The 18,315-nt window shown below is 40.4% G+C and overlaps 1 protein-coding gene across 4 annotated transcripts in view; it reads right to left on the reverse strand.

The window, feature by feature from the left end:
- The window catches only part of LOC115106350 (cGMP-dependent protein kinase 1-like), a 223,847-nt gene that overhangs the window by 145,228 nt on the left and 60,304 nt on the right, over nt 1-18,315 (reverse strand). For all 4 annotated transcript variants that reach the window (XM_029628986.2, XM_029628985.2, XM_029628983.2 and 1 more), the window contains exon 3: nt 12,104-12,217. In XM_029628986.2, the coding sequence (XP_029484846.1) occupies nt 12,104-12,217 (114 nt within the window). The remainder of the gene's footprint in view (nt 1-12,103; nt 12,218-18,315) is intronic.

Raw genomic sequence — 18,315 nt, forward strand, 5'->3', positions numbered from 1 at the left:
GACGTTGAGTGTGAGGTTATTTTCCTGACACCACACTCCGAGGGCCCTCACCTCCTCCCTGTAGGCCGTCTCGTCGTTGTTGGTAATCAAGCCTACCACTGTAGTGTCGTCTGCAAACTTGATGATTGAGTTGGAGGTGTGCGTGGCCATGCAGTCATGGGTGAACAGGGAGTACAGGAGAGGGCTCAGAATGCACCCTTGTGGGGCCCCAGTGTTGAGGATCAGCGGGGTGGAGATGTTGCTACCTACCCTCACCACCTGGGGGCGGCCCGTCAGGAAGTCCAGTACCCAGTTGTACAGGGCGGGGTCGAGACCCAGGGTCTCGAGCTTGATGACGAGTTTGGAGGGTACTATGGTGTTAAATGCTGAGCTGTAGTCGATGAACAGCATTCTCACATAGGTATTCCTCTTGTCCAGATGGGTTAGGGCAGTGTGCAGTGTGGTTGCGATTGCATCGTCAGTGGACCTATTTGGGCGGTAAGCAAATTGGAGTGGGTCTAGGGTTTCAGGTAGGGTGGAGGTGATATGGTCCTTGACTAGTCTCTCAAAGCACTTCATGATGACGGAAGTGAGTGCTACGGGGCGGTAGTCGTTTAGCTCAGTTACCTTAGCTTTCTTGGGGACAGGAACAATGGTGGCCCTCTTGAAGCATGTGGGAACAGCAGACAGGGCAATGTGTTCTATATCTGATTCAAGTATTTTTTTGCCAGATCCTAACTGGTATGTCAAATTTTATGTTCCCTTTGATGGCATAGAAGACCCTTCTTTCCTTGTCTCTTTGCAATAAAATGCTAATTAATTACTTAAAAATCATACAATGTGATTTTCTGGATTTTTGTTTTAGATTCCGTCTCTCACAGTTGAACTGTACCTATGATAAAATATGATAAATATGATAAAATTACAGACCTCTACATTGCTTTGTGAATAGGAAAACCTGCAAAATCGGTAGTGTATCAAATACTTGTTCTCCCCACTGTATGTATGTACAGTATATATATGTGTATATATATACATATATGTGTATGTATATATGTGTATATATATAAATATACACAAATATACATATACACACTCCAGCCATTACTATGAGCCCATCTTACCCAATTAAGGTGCTGACATAAGGCTGTTCTGGGAAGGGGGAAAGGGGGTGCAAGTCAATATTAGGAAGGTGTTCCTAATGTTTTGTAAACTCTGTGTATTTTACCTTTATTTTACTAGGCAAGTCAGTTAAGAACAAATTCTTTTTTTCAATGACGGCCAAGGAACAGTGGGTTAACTGCCTGTTCAGGGGCAGAACGTATACTGTGTCTCTGTTTCTCGCTCTTTCTCCTCCCTCTCTCCCTTTCCCTCTCTTCCTTCTCTCCTTCCCTCCTGTCAAACTAGACACACAAACCAGAACTCCACGTCACCTCCTTAACCTGCCAGGCCCATATGAAATCAGACTGTGGGAGAATCTCAATTGCATACTCCTCACGTCCTCTCTTCTCGCCTCTTTTCAAAGACCAATGGAGGAGAACGTCGGCGGGGAGGGACCTCTGACTTTTTAATCCAATGGGTTTTGAAAAGGAGAGAGGACATGAGGAGTATACACATTAGATCTTCCCAGTGTTATATGGAGGATAAAAGATGGTCTCCTTTACCCTTCCCAAGCTTCATCTCCATTAATCATTTCCCTGGAAGACCTTAACCAGTACGACAGACAAATAGCGCTTTACCATGGTCCTCATTCTAAAGGAAAACATTGGCCTGATACATTCTTGGCTAGTTGGTCTGGATGGAGCTACCAGCTACCCATCTCTCAGTACCTCCATTCAGGAGGAATGTCCTGTCTCCAAGGTTACAGGTACACTGAACAAAATGTTCCATAGGCACAAAAAATATTACTTATCTCAGATTTTGTGCACAAATTTGTTTACATCCCTGTTAGTGAGCATTTCTCCTTTGACAAGATAATCCATCCACTTGACAGGTTTGGGACATCAAGAAGCTGATTAAACAGCATGATCATTACATAGGTTCACCTTATGCTGGGGACAATAAAAGGCCTCTGTAAAATGTGCAGTTTTGTTACACAACACAATTCCACAGATGTATCAGGTTTTGAGGTAGCGTGCAATTGCCATGCTGACTGTAGGAATGTCCACCAAACCTGTTGCCGGAGAATTTAATGTTCATTTCTCTAACTTTAGACAGTAAAACAATGTTGTTTTAGAGAATTTGGCAGTACGTCGAACCGGCCTCACAACCACAGACCACATGTAACCACGCCATCCCAGTACCTCCACATCCTGCTTCAGCCACCCAGACAGCTGATGAAACTGTGGGTTTGCTGTGGGAAGCTCATCTGCATGCTCGTTGTCCTCACTGGGGTCTTGACTTGACTGCAGTTCGATGTCGTAACCGACTTCAGTGGGCAAATGCTCACCTTCGATGGCTCACCTTCTGGAGAAGTGTGCTCCTCACAAATAAATCCCGGTTTCAACTGTACTGAGTAGATGGCAGACAGTGTGTATGGCCAGTGGTTTGTTGATGTCAACGTAGTGAACAGATTGTTCCATGGTGGCGGTGGGGTTATGGTATGGGCAGTCATAAGCTACAGACAACGAACACAATTGCATTTTATTGATGGCAAAGTGAATTCTCAGTGATACCCGACAAGATCCTGAGGCCCATTGTTGTGCCATTCATCCGCCGCCATCACCTCATGTTTCAGCATGATAATGCCTGGACCCATGTCGTAAGGATCTGCACACAATTCCTGGAAGCTGAAAATGTCCCAATTTTTGGCCTGCATACTCACCAGACATGTCACCAATTTAGCATATTTGGGATGCTCTGGATCGACGTGTACGACAGCTTGTTCCAGTTCCTGCCAATATCCAGCAATTTTGCACAGCCATTGAAGAGGGACAACATTTTCCTGGTCACAGTCAACAGCCTGATCAACTCTATGCGAAGGAGATGTGTTGTGCTGCATGAATCAAATGGTGGTCACACCAGATACTGACTGGTTTTCTGATCCACGCCCCAACCTTTTTTTTAAGGTACCGGTGACCAACAGATGCATATCTGTATTCCCATTCATGTGGAATCCATAGACTCGGGCCTAATTAATTTATTTCAATTGACTCATTTCCTTATATGAACTGTAACTCAGTAAAATCTTTGAAATTGTTGCATTTGTATTTTTGTTTAGTGTAGATAAGTTTATATACTACTGCCTGTCTTGGGTTGACTGCAGCTCAGGTTCCCTCTGTCCATGTAATGTTATGAAATGTTATCTTAAGGGCAATTGATCCTTGATCAGCACTCCTACTCTGAAATGATTTATGAATATGGGCCCAGGCACTTTTTGAAATAATAGGGTCCGGAATGTCTTTTTTTTGTGATTTTGTGAACATGATCTGCCCGCTTCAAAGGGAGTGTCAGGTGGTGTCTACATTTGTCACGGCTCATACAAATAAAGGAATTCAACAGCAAATATATGTACACCTGGAGCTCCATCTTAACGAGTGAAACACACAACGCCATCTGCAAGATTGAGTCATAAGATACAGCCATCTGTTTTTCCTTGACGATTTTATATACACAAACAACATAATGGCCATATGCTGCCAGGCCCCATTAAAAGGAGATGAATGTCTTACTTCCAAAGTAATACACTGAAGCCTTATAACTAATAAAACGGCTATATAATCTAAAATTGGAACACTCCGTAACACTTTTTGCTGAAAAGCTCCCTGTCCCCAAAAGTGACATTTCTCATTGAAGAGCTTTGAAAGCTTTTTTGTCTCTTGCTGAGTAATATCTGCAGAACCTAGCTGTAATAACCTGCCTGGTCTGCATGAACGAACAAAACAGATTGCACTTAATACTGTCACCCCCTTACAAATACTCCATCTATTTAACAGACCATTGCCATTTCCCTGACTAAACATATACTGGGTTGTCACATCACACATCAAACCCGCTGTTCCCCCAAACAACACCTGAGTGATGACGTCCTCTGCATTTATGCAGAATACAAAAATGTAACAGTATTTGAAAAAATAACGAACCTAAAGAGGGATGGACTGTGTGTGGAATGTCACCCACTGGAGTTAACTACTGGACTGTGATGCAAATGAGGCAAATGAAGTGGGATTTGGCATAAGGTTGGTAGGGGGAGAGTGGGGTAAATTGAGTTACTTTTTACATTCAGATTCACTCCGTCAAGGGAAAAATTGTAGTCTAACAAAGATATCTACATATATTTCAGGATGTGGTGTAACCCTGGAAATAATTAGGATTCATGTCAACATTACAGTTTTGAAAAAACAGTTTGTCCAAAAAAAGTGGTCTATTGACACGAATGACCCTGGGTATGGGATAAGTTGATTCAAGGGACAGGGTAGGTTAAGCCACCTACACATTTCTGTACTGAATGAAACATTGCCAATACCTTTTTAAAACCAAGCCTATCTTTATTTAACATAGTCCAGGCCCTGTTGTTATGTAATATCCCAGAGATAATGCCTTGCATTACGCCTGGGAAGAAAACACGTCAATTTGCTCAGCTTGCCATTGGCTCAACCATCGACCCCCACGGCAAGCATTTTGACTGGATTAGCGCACACAGCTACAATTATGTACTTTCAGGCTAAGTTTAGGAACTAATATTGAAGCTTACTGTAAGGGTTTAGTAGTAGTAGGAAGGATCGGAGGACCAATGCGCAGCGTGGTAATTGTTCTTTATATTTATTTATAAATCAGAACACTAAATAAATAAAACAACAAAGAGAACGAAATCAAACCGAAACAGTCCTGTACGGTGCATACATAAAACACAGAACAGAAAATAATCACCCACGAAACACAATAGAAAACAGGCTCCCTAAATATGGTTCTCAATCAGGGACAACGATTGACAGCTGCCTCTGATTGAGAACCATACCAGGCCAAATACAAAAATAGCAAATCATAGAAAAATTAACATAGACAACCCACCCAACTCACGCCTTGACCATACTAAAACAAAGACATAACAAAAGAACTAAGGTCAGAACGTGACACTTAGAGACCCAAACTGATATATCAAACAATCATAAAATTATATAATTTGGTTGAGATACAAGCATCATGAAACTTCTAACACAATAAATTAATTTGAAAATCTTTATTTTATTTTTTTACCTAACTTGCTTACCACTTTTTCCATGTGGTTTCTTCCTTCACAGACCCCATGAAATGATGACCATACATTTTCTGTATGGTTTCCTAGAAACAAGGGCGGCTCAACTTACCCCACTCTCCCCTGATACCCTTTGTAAAACCCAAGACTCAAGAGATATTCCTTGGATAGGAAATGGTCCCAGCATTCCTCAGACACAACCAACCAATGGAAGCTGACTATGCTGTATAGCCCTATTGCTCTATTGGAAATACAATGCTTTTCTGTGGTATGTGTTGTTTTACTGCCAGGGGCAATTTAATTACATACTGATGAAGTCAAACAAATCAAACTGCCAGTAGTTGGAGACAGGAATGATTGTAAGTGTGGAAATGTCACTCTTTGGATGTAATGTGTTTTTATTGTGCTTCCAGATGTCGTCTTTCCAGTGGCTGCTGGCTGCCTCATTCATTATAATGTAACCTATGTATGTGAAGGAATGTCTATTCATTCAGTGATGAATACAAACAAGTTAAACAAATGAACTCATAAGTACTGTATCACACGGTGGAGAGAGATCTCCATGATAGTATGATAGCAGGTAGGCATACAGAGAAACAGCAAGTCCCTTCATCCCACAAGCAGGGTGTAACCTACTTCCTGTAATGCTTGTCCAAAATAATTGATAGGGATTCGTATAGGTAACCCAGAAATATACGCCATTTCTAAGATCTTTGCCATGCACCAAATTTTTGGACGGAATAGCAGCGACTGCAAGTATAAGTCAATGAATATTTCCTTTTGTCAGTGGATAGGACAGTTCATTGTGACACCCATATCCCATTACTTATCAATGTGTTATTTCCTTTGCACAGTAGTTTTCAAAAGTGTTGAGGATTACAATAGCCACTATTCAGTTCCATGATACATTACTGATATTGATGTAGTAAAAACACAGCTGGAAAGTTCATTGTGTGAAATATCATGACCTTACCTTCAGGCCTGTTTTTCTCTACTGTGCTGTGGCAAAATTGTACCCTATTCCCTATATAGTTCTCTTTTTTTGGACCAGGACCTATATGGCTCTGGTCAACAGTAGTGCACTACGTATGTAGGGAATATGGTGCTATTTGGGACTCTACCCTGGTCAAAAGTAATGCACTATGTAGGGAATATGGTGCAATTTTGGGCTAACTGGAGCCCTGTTTCTAAGGTACAAGTAGAGCCACCATCAGAGGGTGGAACTAAGGGCAGTTGTACTGAACTGATTCTGTTCTATAAATGTGTTAATCTTCTGCATCTAGACATTTACAACCTAGAAACATGTTGTGGATGGAAATGAGACTGAAGGAAGAGAAAAAAAACGTATTTATTTTGTCCCAACAGAGAAAACAATATATGTGCCAAACTATTTCAGAGTTCAGCGGTTTGAAGTGAGTACACCGGGATGGTGCCAACACAATGAACCTTTATCTGTAGACTGATCTTCTCAGAGGTCACAAACTGAGACATTGTGAATTAGACTGATTGATTAGAATTATGTGTCACTTAGTGGTCGAACACCTACATTCTACAAACTGATGGACTGTCTGAAATCCATTCATGTGTGTGTTTGTGTGTGCATGGTGTGTGTGTCCACAGTTTTGTTTTTCCCTCTTTAATGTCACAGTCAAACTTCACTTAGCAAAATTACATTATTAAGATTCAGAGCAACACTTTCCCCCATGTCTGGTAAATATTTTGGAGACATCCCTCAAACCTGTTCTGACCTCTAGCTGCTTGAATGCATAATGATCATCAAGTCACATTATCTGCCTGATTACTTTGATTCCCCCTTTTTTTAGATTAATAAAATACTGTTATGATGCAGAATGGAAATGTAGAGGTGCTCCACAGTAGAGAATTAAGAAAAGACTAATCGATGTCTGAATCATCTGAAAACATTTAGATTGTGCCATAACAATAGAATACATAAACACAACAGACTATGGTTCAGACATAACAATAGAATACATAAACACAACAGACTATGGTTCAGACATAACAATAGAATACATAAACACAACAGACTATGGTTCAGACATAACAATAGAATACATAAACACAACAGACTATGGTTCAGACATAACAATTAAGTTAGAGGTCAACACTTCACTGGTGAATTTTATATGTCCAACAAACAGTACCACATTCGCTTCTGCTATCGCTGCCACCCACCCAGTCGATGGCCCCCCAGCTGGCGACCACCTGAGGTCATGACCTGATGGTCAGGGTAAAGGCTTTTTAGTGTCCAGTGAAATATAAACTTTAATTAATAAAATATTAAAAGCTGAAATGTCTTCAGTCAATAAGTATTCAAACCCTTTGTTACGGCAAGACTTAAGTTCAGGAGTAAACATTTTCTTAAGTCACAAGATGCATGGACTCCGTGTGTGCAATAGTGTTTAACATAATTTTTGAATGACTACCTCATCTCTACCCAACACGTACAATTATCGGTAAAGTCCCTCAGTTGAGCAGTGAATTTCAACCACAAAGAACAGGGAGGTTTACTAATGCCCCAAATGTCACCTATTGGTAGATGGGTAAAAGACATTGAATATCCCATTGAGCATGATGAAGTAATTAATTGCTTTGGATGGCGTATCAATACACCCAGTCACTACAAAGAAACAGGTGTCCTTCCTAACTCAGTTGCCGGAGAGGAAGGAAACCGCTCAGAGATTTCACCAAGAGGCCAATGGTGACTTTAAAACAGTTAGAGTTTAATGGCTGTGGTAGGAGAAAACTGTGGATGGATCAACAACTTTGTAGTTACTCCACAATTCTAACCTAAACGACAGAGTGAAAAGAACGAAGCCTATACAGAATAAAAGTATTCAAGAACATGCATACTGTCTGTAACAAGGCACTAAAGTAACACTGCAAAAAATGTGGCAAAGCAATTCACTTTTTGTCCTGAATACAATGTGTAATGTTTGGGGCAAATCCAATACATTACATAGTACCACTCTTTATATTTTCAAGCTTAGTGGTGGCTGCATCCTGTTATGGGTATGCTTGCTGGTGAGTTTATCAGGAAAAAAGAAACATAGCGTAGCTAAGCACAGCAAAATCCCATGGGAAAACCTGGTTCAGTCTGCCTTCCACCAGACACTGTGAGATGAATTGTCCTTTCAGCAGGACAGTGAATGTTCCTGAGTGGCCAAGTTACAGTTTTGACTTAAATCTGCTTGAAAATCTATGGCAAGACTCGAAAATGGTGGTCTAGCAATGATCATCAACCAATTTGACAGAGCTTGAAGAATTCCGAAAAGAATAATGGGCATATATTGCACAATCCAGGTGTGGAAAACTCTTAGAGACTTACCCAGAAAAAAAAACTCACAGCTGTAATCGCTGCCAAAAGGTGATTCTAACATGTATTGGCTCAGGGAGTTGAATACTTATGTAATGTTAGTTTAATTTTTCATATTTTATTTTACAAATGTTAGAATTTTTCTTCCATTTTGACATTATAGAATACTTTGTGTAGATCGGTGACAAAAAAATGACAATGAAATCCATTTTAATCCGACTCTGTAACACAACAACATGGGGGTGTGAATACTTTCTTAAGGCACTGTAATTTATAAATGTAGGAATTACTAAGCATTACTAAGAAAATGTATAGCTAACGTATTTAGGGCACCTATCCAATGTCAGATTTGTAAATGTGTATTCTTAAAAGGGTTTTGTACTTGTATAATGACTTTGTATGTTACAGGTGTTTCTCAGCAGTTTCTCATTCGTCACAATGTTTGTTAACAAAATTGCTATGGACGAGCTACAGGGTTATGCAGGATTTTTCATTCAAGCCCAGTGCTACCACACCTGATTATACTACTTAGCTGTTCACCAAGACCTCAGCTGTTCATCAAGACCTCAGCTGTTCATCAAGACATCAGCTGTTCATCAAGACCTCAGCTGTTCACCAAGACCTCAGCTGTTCACCAAGACCTCAGCTGTTCACCAAGACATCAGCTGTTCATCAAGACATCAGCTGTTCATCAAGACCTCAGCTGTTCATCAAGACCTCAGCTGTTCACCAAGACCTCAGCTGTTCACCAAGACATCAGCTGTTCATCAAGACATCAGCTGTTCATCAAGACATCAGCTGTTCATCAAGACATCAGCTGTTCATCAAGACCTTGAATAGTAGAATCAGATGCAGTTGAACTGGACTTGAACAAGAAAGCCTGCATAACCCTGTAGCTCTCAATTGTGGCCATCCCTGAATTTACATTTAATGTAGTACTAAGCCATTCTACAGTAAACTTTAAAGTACATTTTCATGTAAATAGTTGTTGATTATTTGTGTATTTTTCAGGAGCTTTCTCAATTGTCTTGTTAAAAGAGATCAGGGAAGTTTAGTCTAGTTTTGTCCAGTTGTCCATATTGACTTAAATGGGTTTCTGTTTTTTTGCTTCCCTCTAGAAAATCAGCTGTTAATATTAAATAAATACTAATAACTACATTATTTATTTTTCCATTTGTCGTTATTGTGTACTTTTTATTGCTTTGTTTCACTGTATTATAATTAAGCAATAAGGCCAGAGAGAGTGTGGTATCTGGCCAATATACCAAAACTAAGGGCTGTTCTTGGGCACGACGCAACGCGGAGTGCCTGGATACAGCCCTTAGCCATGGTATATTGGCCATATATCACAAACTCCACGAGGTGCCTTATTGCTATTGTAAACTTGTTACCAACACAATTAGAGCTGTTAAAATAAATGTTTTGTCGTACCCGTGGTATACGCTCTGATACACCACGGCTGTCAGCCAATCAGCATTCAGGGCTCAAACCACCCAGTTTACAATGTTGTATAATCACCTTCCGGTGTAAAAACAATGTAAATTAAAAACATAAAACTAAGTGAGAAGTAGGCATTAGTCTGAAGCTGAAAAAGAAAGAAAATTCACTTAAGCACCACAATGTGTACACCACCCACATTCTACCAAGGTTTTCCAGGACACAGCTTTGACCTACTACAGTAACTATGTTGGTCTATTGTACTTCCAACAATGTTTGCTTAGAATTCAAAATGTAGTTTTTTGTTATTAATATTGTTAAAATTTCATATGTTTTATTATTGTGTTTACTAATAAGTATGTTACCTTTGATACCGGAGCTCCAGGGCATGTGTCGAAATCGCTAAGCAGTTTACTTTGAAGCAGTGTGCCGATGCCTGTATCACTTTATCGAGAGGCACGTGATCAATGACGTCCAAAGCTTTATTTTGTCGAACAACCACCTGATTGGTTTGGTAGAAGACAAAAAGTCTACTCTGCGCACGTGCCACAGCGTGTGGGACGTCATCTATAATAATTTGGCCGTTCTAAATTATTTTGACCAGCAGGTGCCAATAGTGTACACTGTGTTGATCTAAGCCTCCATTGATGAAGCTATTTTCAACACAACTGGCTGGAATGCCTCAATGCTTCAGGAAACGTTGTTTCCCTATCACTACTAACAAGTTGAATCTGGAACTGTTGGAGATCCCTGAGGGGGGAATTGAGAACTAATGACTTAGACAACAATTGACACAAGGTCATTTTATTTAGCTTTTCCAAGGCCATACATGATTCTTTCACAAAACACTGTCATAGGACACAGTCATACATAACTTTTAATGGCATAACACAACAGATTAGATAAACTTGAATGACACTCTCACTCACGGTTGCACAAGAAAAATGTGCGCAAACCCCGCGCCTATAAATATTCAAACACCCTGCCGCCCCTACATTTTAATTGTCCCTCAACGAGGAAACAACACTTTTTTTACTGCAAAAAAAACCCATTGAAGGGCTTAAAGGGTTCTTTGGGTCAGTATGGTTCCTCATAGAACCATAACCATTCCCAAAGAACCCTTGAGGAACCCTACATTTTGGGGATGTAGACTGACTCATTAACCTATTAACACAATAAAATCATATTTACTCTCGAAAGCACGAACAATGTATGAAAACATTGAAATAATAATTCTAGAATAATAATCTGTGTGACGATTGTGTGTGTCCGTGCATGTGGGTGGGTTGTGTGGTTACACAGACCTAAATTGATATGTGGGAGTGTTTGAGTGGGTGTATTTGCTATGCTCTAAGACTTCCCTGAAAACTATATTGGGATATATGAAAACAATTTAAATGGATGCTGTGCATGAAATAGCCAAATCAGATATTTATTCAGCAACAGCTGCTACTCTTACCATTATATTAAGGAACTATATGGCCATGATAAGATAATGCTTTCGGTTATGTTTACATACCAATCTGACTGTACATATATATGTCAAAAGACATTTTGTTAAAAGCAATTGCCCAACAGGAATTCCAGGTACCCATTCATTATTCAATGATTCATCACAGGGAAATGGTTGAAAGAGTATTTCCTCAGGATATAGATGTTATTCTGTGTGTGTGAGCTCAAGTTCTCTCTCTTTGTACTTGACAAAAGCAGGAAAGTAACCATCGAAAGCACAGGAAATTATTCAGAGGCTGTCATCAGTATCTGGGAGGGAGACTTAAACAAATTGTCTACCGTGTTTACCTGGAATGACTTTATAAAAGAGGGAATTATCTGTCTGATTCCATGTTGGGTGAATATAATTCAAATGGACTCAAACAAAGCTCAGAGAATGATCATTTGTTCTTTACACGTTATCCACCTCAGCTCATCTCACTGCTGTTGAAAGGCCAGTCATTCTGATTTACTAAGCTTGGATAAGGATAAGTATTTTAGTATTTTATTATCTTCTGAAAATAACAGGTGCAAATGCTTAGTAAATCAGGTTGAGGGAGTATATGGCTGATTGTGGACAGTTAGGCCCAAGCTTATAATTAAACTCAACTGTGGTGTTCAGTGCATGGGCAACCCACTGCCTCACTTATACTGGTCAAACTTACTCTTGACGGTGGCCGTCCTGGTGCAGTTGTAAAGGATGGCCAGCTCTCCAAACACCTTCCCAGGTCCCATGGTGCACAGCTTCATGCTCTCCTTGGTCACCTCCACCTTCCCATCTGCAAGGGAAAAAACGATAGAGCAGAGCACACTCTTTCATTTCCCGCGCTGATATACGGCCCGTGAAAGTGAGCATGACAGGCTGTAAATGTGACCGTGCTGCTCAGCACCGCTGTAGCCCAGATTGGGGAGTCGTGGCTAATGCATTAGAATAAAAGTCTAAATTCATTACTTAACAGGCACATGAGCACCGGGTGTAGAGATGACAGTAGAATGGTATGCAGACTACAATAATGGGTTCAGAGGAGAAATAGAACACCAGCTGAAAGGAAACACGAGGGAAAGGTATTAGCAAAAACAGACATTCGTTTTAGATCATTACGAAGCAAATCCATGTGGGGATTGAAAGCATTGCTGGAATGTGAGGGACTAAATGTCGCTGAATGTCCAGCAGACATCGGCAGGCTCCAAAATCCCCATCTCTGTAGTCTGATTCTGGCAAACTGGTGATTCACCAAGCAGCAACAGGTCCCAGTTTACAGACTGGCACCAGATGAAAGGACTGGCATTCTCTAATCAGAACAGGCTGGCCATTCTCCTGGGCTGGGTTTCCCGACAGTGATTGAACTCAAACCTACGAGCGTTTTAACGACACATTGTTCTAGCTGCTTAAAAGGTGTAACATGCGTTTACCAAAACACCACGTAGAGAGAATGTTCACTAAGTGTGTTGTTGGAGCATTCTGTCGTTACTGAGAGGATGGCAAGAAGGCAGTCCAGCTTTCGGATCAGCTTTACCTATTTACATCCTTACATTAACTACACAATACTGACAAATGATCAGCTGCTAGAGAGATTATTATCACTTATGGCTGCAAATACTGAGGCGGCTTAGCCTATAAATCACAGTTGGCACATCAATGCTCACATGTTGTACACATTGTGTTATCCTACAATTGGCTAAATAACTTAATTGATTTAACATGAAAGTGATTTCTATATGTTTTATATTTCTTATAATGCAGTCATCTCGGCAAAAAAAAATATGTTGTTGCTTTGCTTGTTTGTAACATTGCAAACTTTGTATTTGTATTCAACTACGATGTTATTGGCGGTCACAGATAAACGTTTTGATTCTGTATTGAGGGCCAAAAGTCATCTTACGACGCACTTAGCTGTTCTACGAGGGGTCTAAGACAGTCGTTACGAGTGCTTTCAAGTGTAACGTTAGTAACCATGGTTTTGGGAAACACCTCGGAGATTTAATGATGCTCATTCGATGGTTCTAACAATGAACTTCATCTTAAGATGCTTCTGGGAAACCGAGCCCTGGTCCGTTCCCTGAGCAGCAGGGAGGATTAGATGTAAACCTCTGCCATCCCTCCAGCAGGACAATCAAGACTTAGATGCCTTAAGATAAATATTTCCTTACCTCTTCCCTCTCTGTCTCTAGTTTTTACACCATCTTCTTCATTTTTCTTTTTATGTGAATTTCATAATCAGGGCTGCGTTGTGTTCCCTGAACATCATATGTTTGCCAAATAACTGGAGCATTTCCTCCCAAAAACACCTCTGGCCAGGGCAGAGATTAAAAGACAAAACTATGTTGATCTGGTTTTGACGGTACCTGCGGTGTGGTTCACCGATTACAGCTTTGTGGAATTCATCCAAATGGTGACAGCACCAACAGCCTCTCTTCCATCTAAGGCTTCTGGAGGGGGAATTCTTCGCCAGCACTGTTGGCAGCACCTTTATCAGCTGGAAAATTAAATATGGACACATATCTCCTCCCTTCAAACTGTTCCGTAAATTCATCCTAAAAAACAAAATGTGAAAATGGACCGAAGGAATATGCTGTGGTTTTAAATCAAATCAAATTGTACAACAAGTGTAGACTTTACCGTTGATGGGTTCTGACTTATAAACTTGAAATATCCTTAATCAAGTCACCAAGGAAGAGAGGGGAATGCAGACCATTTACATTCTGTCAGAACATGTTCTTGTTAGACATCAGGTATCCTATGGAAAGGAGAAGGGCCACAGTCTGGTACAAGTCAACAGGACAGCCACGAGTTGGGGAGGAGTAAGGCCGAGGTCAGGTCAGATGAAGTGAGAAAGAACAGACTTCACCAAAGTCCTGTCGAGCAACAGAGATGTATCAGCTGTTCAGATGTTTAAGGAGGAGACTCAGCATAGGAGGAAGGTTTAAATACCAGTGCTTGTGTGAATATGTCTTTGTCTGTTCAGCTGTCTGACCCATTGGGTGAATAAATCTGGTTTGAGCTTTTCCTAGTTGTCCGTTAGTTTTTACTCTGTTTATTTAGAATCTAACACAGTGAAATGCTTACTTACGAGCCCTTTCCCAAAAATGCAGTTAATAAGTAAGAAAATTAACAAATAGATAATAAGAAAATAGTAACACAATAAAATAACAATAACAAGGATATATACAGACTATACATACACATACATATATACAAGGAGTACCGGTACCACAAGGAGTACCGGTACCGAGTCTGTGTACTGGGGTACGAGGTAGTTGGGGTGATTGAGGTAATATGTACATGTAGGTTTGGTTAGGTGATGTATTGAAGTACTATGTACATGTAGGTAGAGGGTGAAAAGCAGAACTTCCAGGTAGCCGTTTAATGAACTGTTCAGCAGTCTTACGGCTTTGGGGTGGAAGCTGTTCAGAAGCCTTTTGGTCCCAGACTACTCGCTCCGGTACCGCTTGTCTTGCGGTAGCAGAGAGAACAGACTGGTACTTGGGTGGCTGGAGTCTGTGACTATTTTAGGGCCTTCCTCTGACACAGCCTGGTATAGAGGTCCTGGATTGCAGGGAACTCCGCCCCAGAGATGTACTTGGCGCCAGTTACCATACCGAGTGATGAAAGCTGTAAAAAATAATAGTCTTCACACACAGAGCGAGTTATTTCGCTGTGTCCTCCCTCCTTCCTTCCTAACACATTTATCCCTCCCTCCTTCCTTCCCAACGCGTCTATTAGATATCCATCATCGCCTGACAGCTTTATCTGTGATGGAGTGACAGCAAAATAAGGGAGAAAAGGGAGGGAGAACACGGAGGACAATAGGATACAGCGTTTATCTCAGAGTCACGTTATCTCAGAGTCACGTTATCTCAGAGTCACGTCCATGGAGCATGGTACCAGGGCATCATGATGCTCTGTATCAGTCATCATTGTATTTCCTGGCTGAAAAGCATGCAATTATTTTACATCTCAGGGGAGGCTGTTTAATTGTTTAATATCCTGAAAGGCCCTGGCATTCATAAAATAAGAACAGACACAATCTGCCTCTACTAGATAATATCCAGACGGACCAGATTGGTCTTTTAATCAAACTGGTCTTCTGTCACTAAATCCTCCTAATAATACACCCTGATGAATTAATCACTGCTACACTAGAGGGGACAACTGGCATAATAACCTCATAGGTATAGAAAGACGTATTTACAATGGGTTCAATAGGTGTTAGTTGTACAGTATTTCTTTAAAAGGAGCTTGTTGAGATCTGTCTCCCTTATGGAAAAAACACATGATAACATGTGAAGCAATGTGAAGCAACATGTGATAACATTAAACTACACGTGAGCATGTGAGAACATGATCTCCAATTAAATTAATGTTCCTGTTCCTAGGCCGTCATTGGAAATAAGAATTTGTTCTTAACTGACTTGCCTAGTTAAATAAAGGTAAAATAAAATGAAAAATAAATAAATAAAATGTGAAATAAATGTGACAACATGGGGAAGCGAAATTTCAACATGTGATAACGTGACCACGTGAGCCCAGTTGCTAAATTTGAATACCATTTTCAATATTTTACTTTGGAAGGCATAATTGGCATTAACTCAATTTAAACAGTCATGGTCCCCTGCAGGTTTAGTCTACTTCCGGGTTGGTTCCAGGGATGTCCACAAGGATGTTTTTAGGATGTGGTCCCCTGGAGGTATTTGTCTAGTTGTGGTGAAAATACTATACATCTACTACTAGTTACTGTATTTTCATAACTAAAGTAAGGTGTTAATGGACAGTATGCTGATTACTCCAGACTCACTTGGGATTTGAACTCATAACCTCTTGGGTCCCAGATACCTAAAGTTCCTGCTGCACCACCAGGTTTGTGGACACAACGGAGATTGGTGAGAATACATTCTGCCCTTTGCCTAATGCTGCAGTAAAAATTAAATAAACATTAACAAACAACCTGAAGGTATTATTTTTTAAATAAAATGACAGTATGCTGCTGCATTCAGATTTCAATTACTGTAAAATCTTGTACTGTGACGACAAGTACTGGCAAGAACGCATTTCTGCACTTTGCTAAAACCAAAATCAAGAAAATAATTGTCCAATTATCACCACCAACATCAAACTAGCAGTACTCAAGTACACTTGACGTAAAGTGCACATGAACTCTTTGGGGATTTGAACTTGCTACCTTGCTACCTTGGAGTGGATCACTGTGTCTGCAGTGCCACCATGTTAATACTAATTGCTTTGAACATAGAGTATATTAACACACTCATAAAATAAGGGTATGGTTAGTGTACACTAAAGTGGTGTTTGCTTGGGGTACAACAAGTTTAAAGGTACACATATGAACTCACATGGCTCAGTTCGGTACCTTGTAGACATAAATGGGACATTTTTCTACCCAATATTTTAATCTAAAGTACAATCATCACTGCTCTTTGATTGGTGGGGACAATGTACTGGTTGTGCACATTAGCATATTTGGGGGGCGTGGAAACGTACATGTGTATTTGCTCCAACTGTCAGTGGAGGTCAGTTTAAGTGTTTGATGGTTATTCCTATGCAAATCAAGCACCTCATTTGACACTGTACGTTCAGAAAAGTATTTAAAATAATGTGTCAGTCATAAGCAGCACTGTGAAGTAGTGCTGGGAAACGGAGGCTTTCTGAAGGCTTTGGAACGTTCACAAAATTGTGCTGAAAAACTGTTAATTAATTGTTGAGTTTCATTATCAGTTCACAATGCTCATTAGTGGCATCTGCTGGTCAGCAATAAATAGCACTGTGTGATTATCAGATGTTTTTTTTCTTTACTGTTTTCATCAAAACTCTGGTGGGCGGTAGGTTGTTGGCTTTAGTAGCTTAGAATCAGTTGGAATACCAGGTTCACATATTACATCATGATTCCCTTTTTGCCTTCAAGTTTACTATGGCATTATTTAGGATGCTTAAGACAGAAGCTTATACTATACTAAATAAAACAAATGATTTGAACAGTGCAGAAAGTGTGGTTTCACATAAAAACAACTTTGAAAATAGTGTCTTCAACAGGATCTGATCTCACATCCTCATGTCCCCGACTCTACCTACTAAGCTACTCATCAGCTGAAACTGCATGTAAAAGATCCTAACTAAAGTGCCTTCGGTAAGTATTCAGACCCCTTGACTTTATCCACATTTTGTTACATTACAGCCTTATTCTAAAATGTAGTAAATAGATTTTGTTCCTCATCAATCTACACACAATACCCCATAATGACAAAGCAGAAACAGGTTTTTATATTTTTTTGCTAATTTATAAAAAATAAAGGTTATAATATCACATATACATAAGTATTCAGACCCTTTACTAAGAAGTTTGTTGAAGCGCCTTTGGCAGCAATTACAGCATCGAGTCTTCTTGGTTATGAAGCTACAAGCTTGGCACACCTGCATTTGGGGAGTTTCTCCCATTCTTCTCTGCAGATCCTCTGAAGCTCTGTCAGGTTGGATGGGGAGTGTTGCTGTACAGCTATTTTCAGGCCTCTCTGGAGATTTTGATCAGGTTGAAGTCTGGGCTCATCACTCCTGTGTTGTCTTGGCTGTGGGATTAGGGTCGTTGTCCTGTTGGAAGGTGAACCTTCACCCCAGTCGGAGTTCCTGAGTGCTCTGAAGACAGTTTTCATCAAAGATCTCTCTCTGTACTTGCTCTGTTCATCATTCCCTCGATCCTGACTCGTCTGACTCGTCAAACCTGACAGTCCCTGCTCTGCAAAAACATCCCCACAGCATGCTGCCACCACCATGCTTCACTGTGTGGATGATGCCAGGTTTCCTCCAGACGTGACGCTTGGCATTCAGGCCAAAGAGTTCAATCTTGGTTTAATCAGACCAGAGAATCTT

The sequence above is a fragment of the Oncorhynchus nerka genome, linkage group LG23, assembly GCF_034236695.1.
Source record: "Oncorhynchus nerka isolate Pitt River linkage group LG23, Oner_Uvic_2.0, whole genome shotgun sequence".
Classification (NCBI taxonomy): Eukaryota; Metazoa; Chordata; class Actinopteri; order Salmoniformes; family Salmonidae; genus Oncorhynchus; species Oncorhynchus nerka.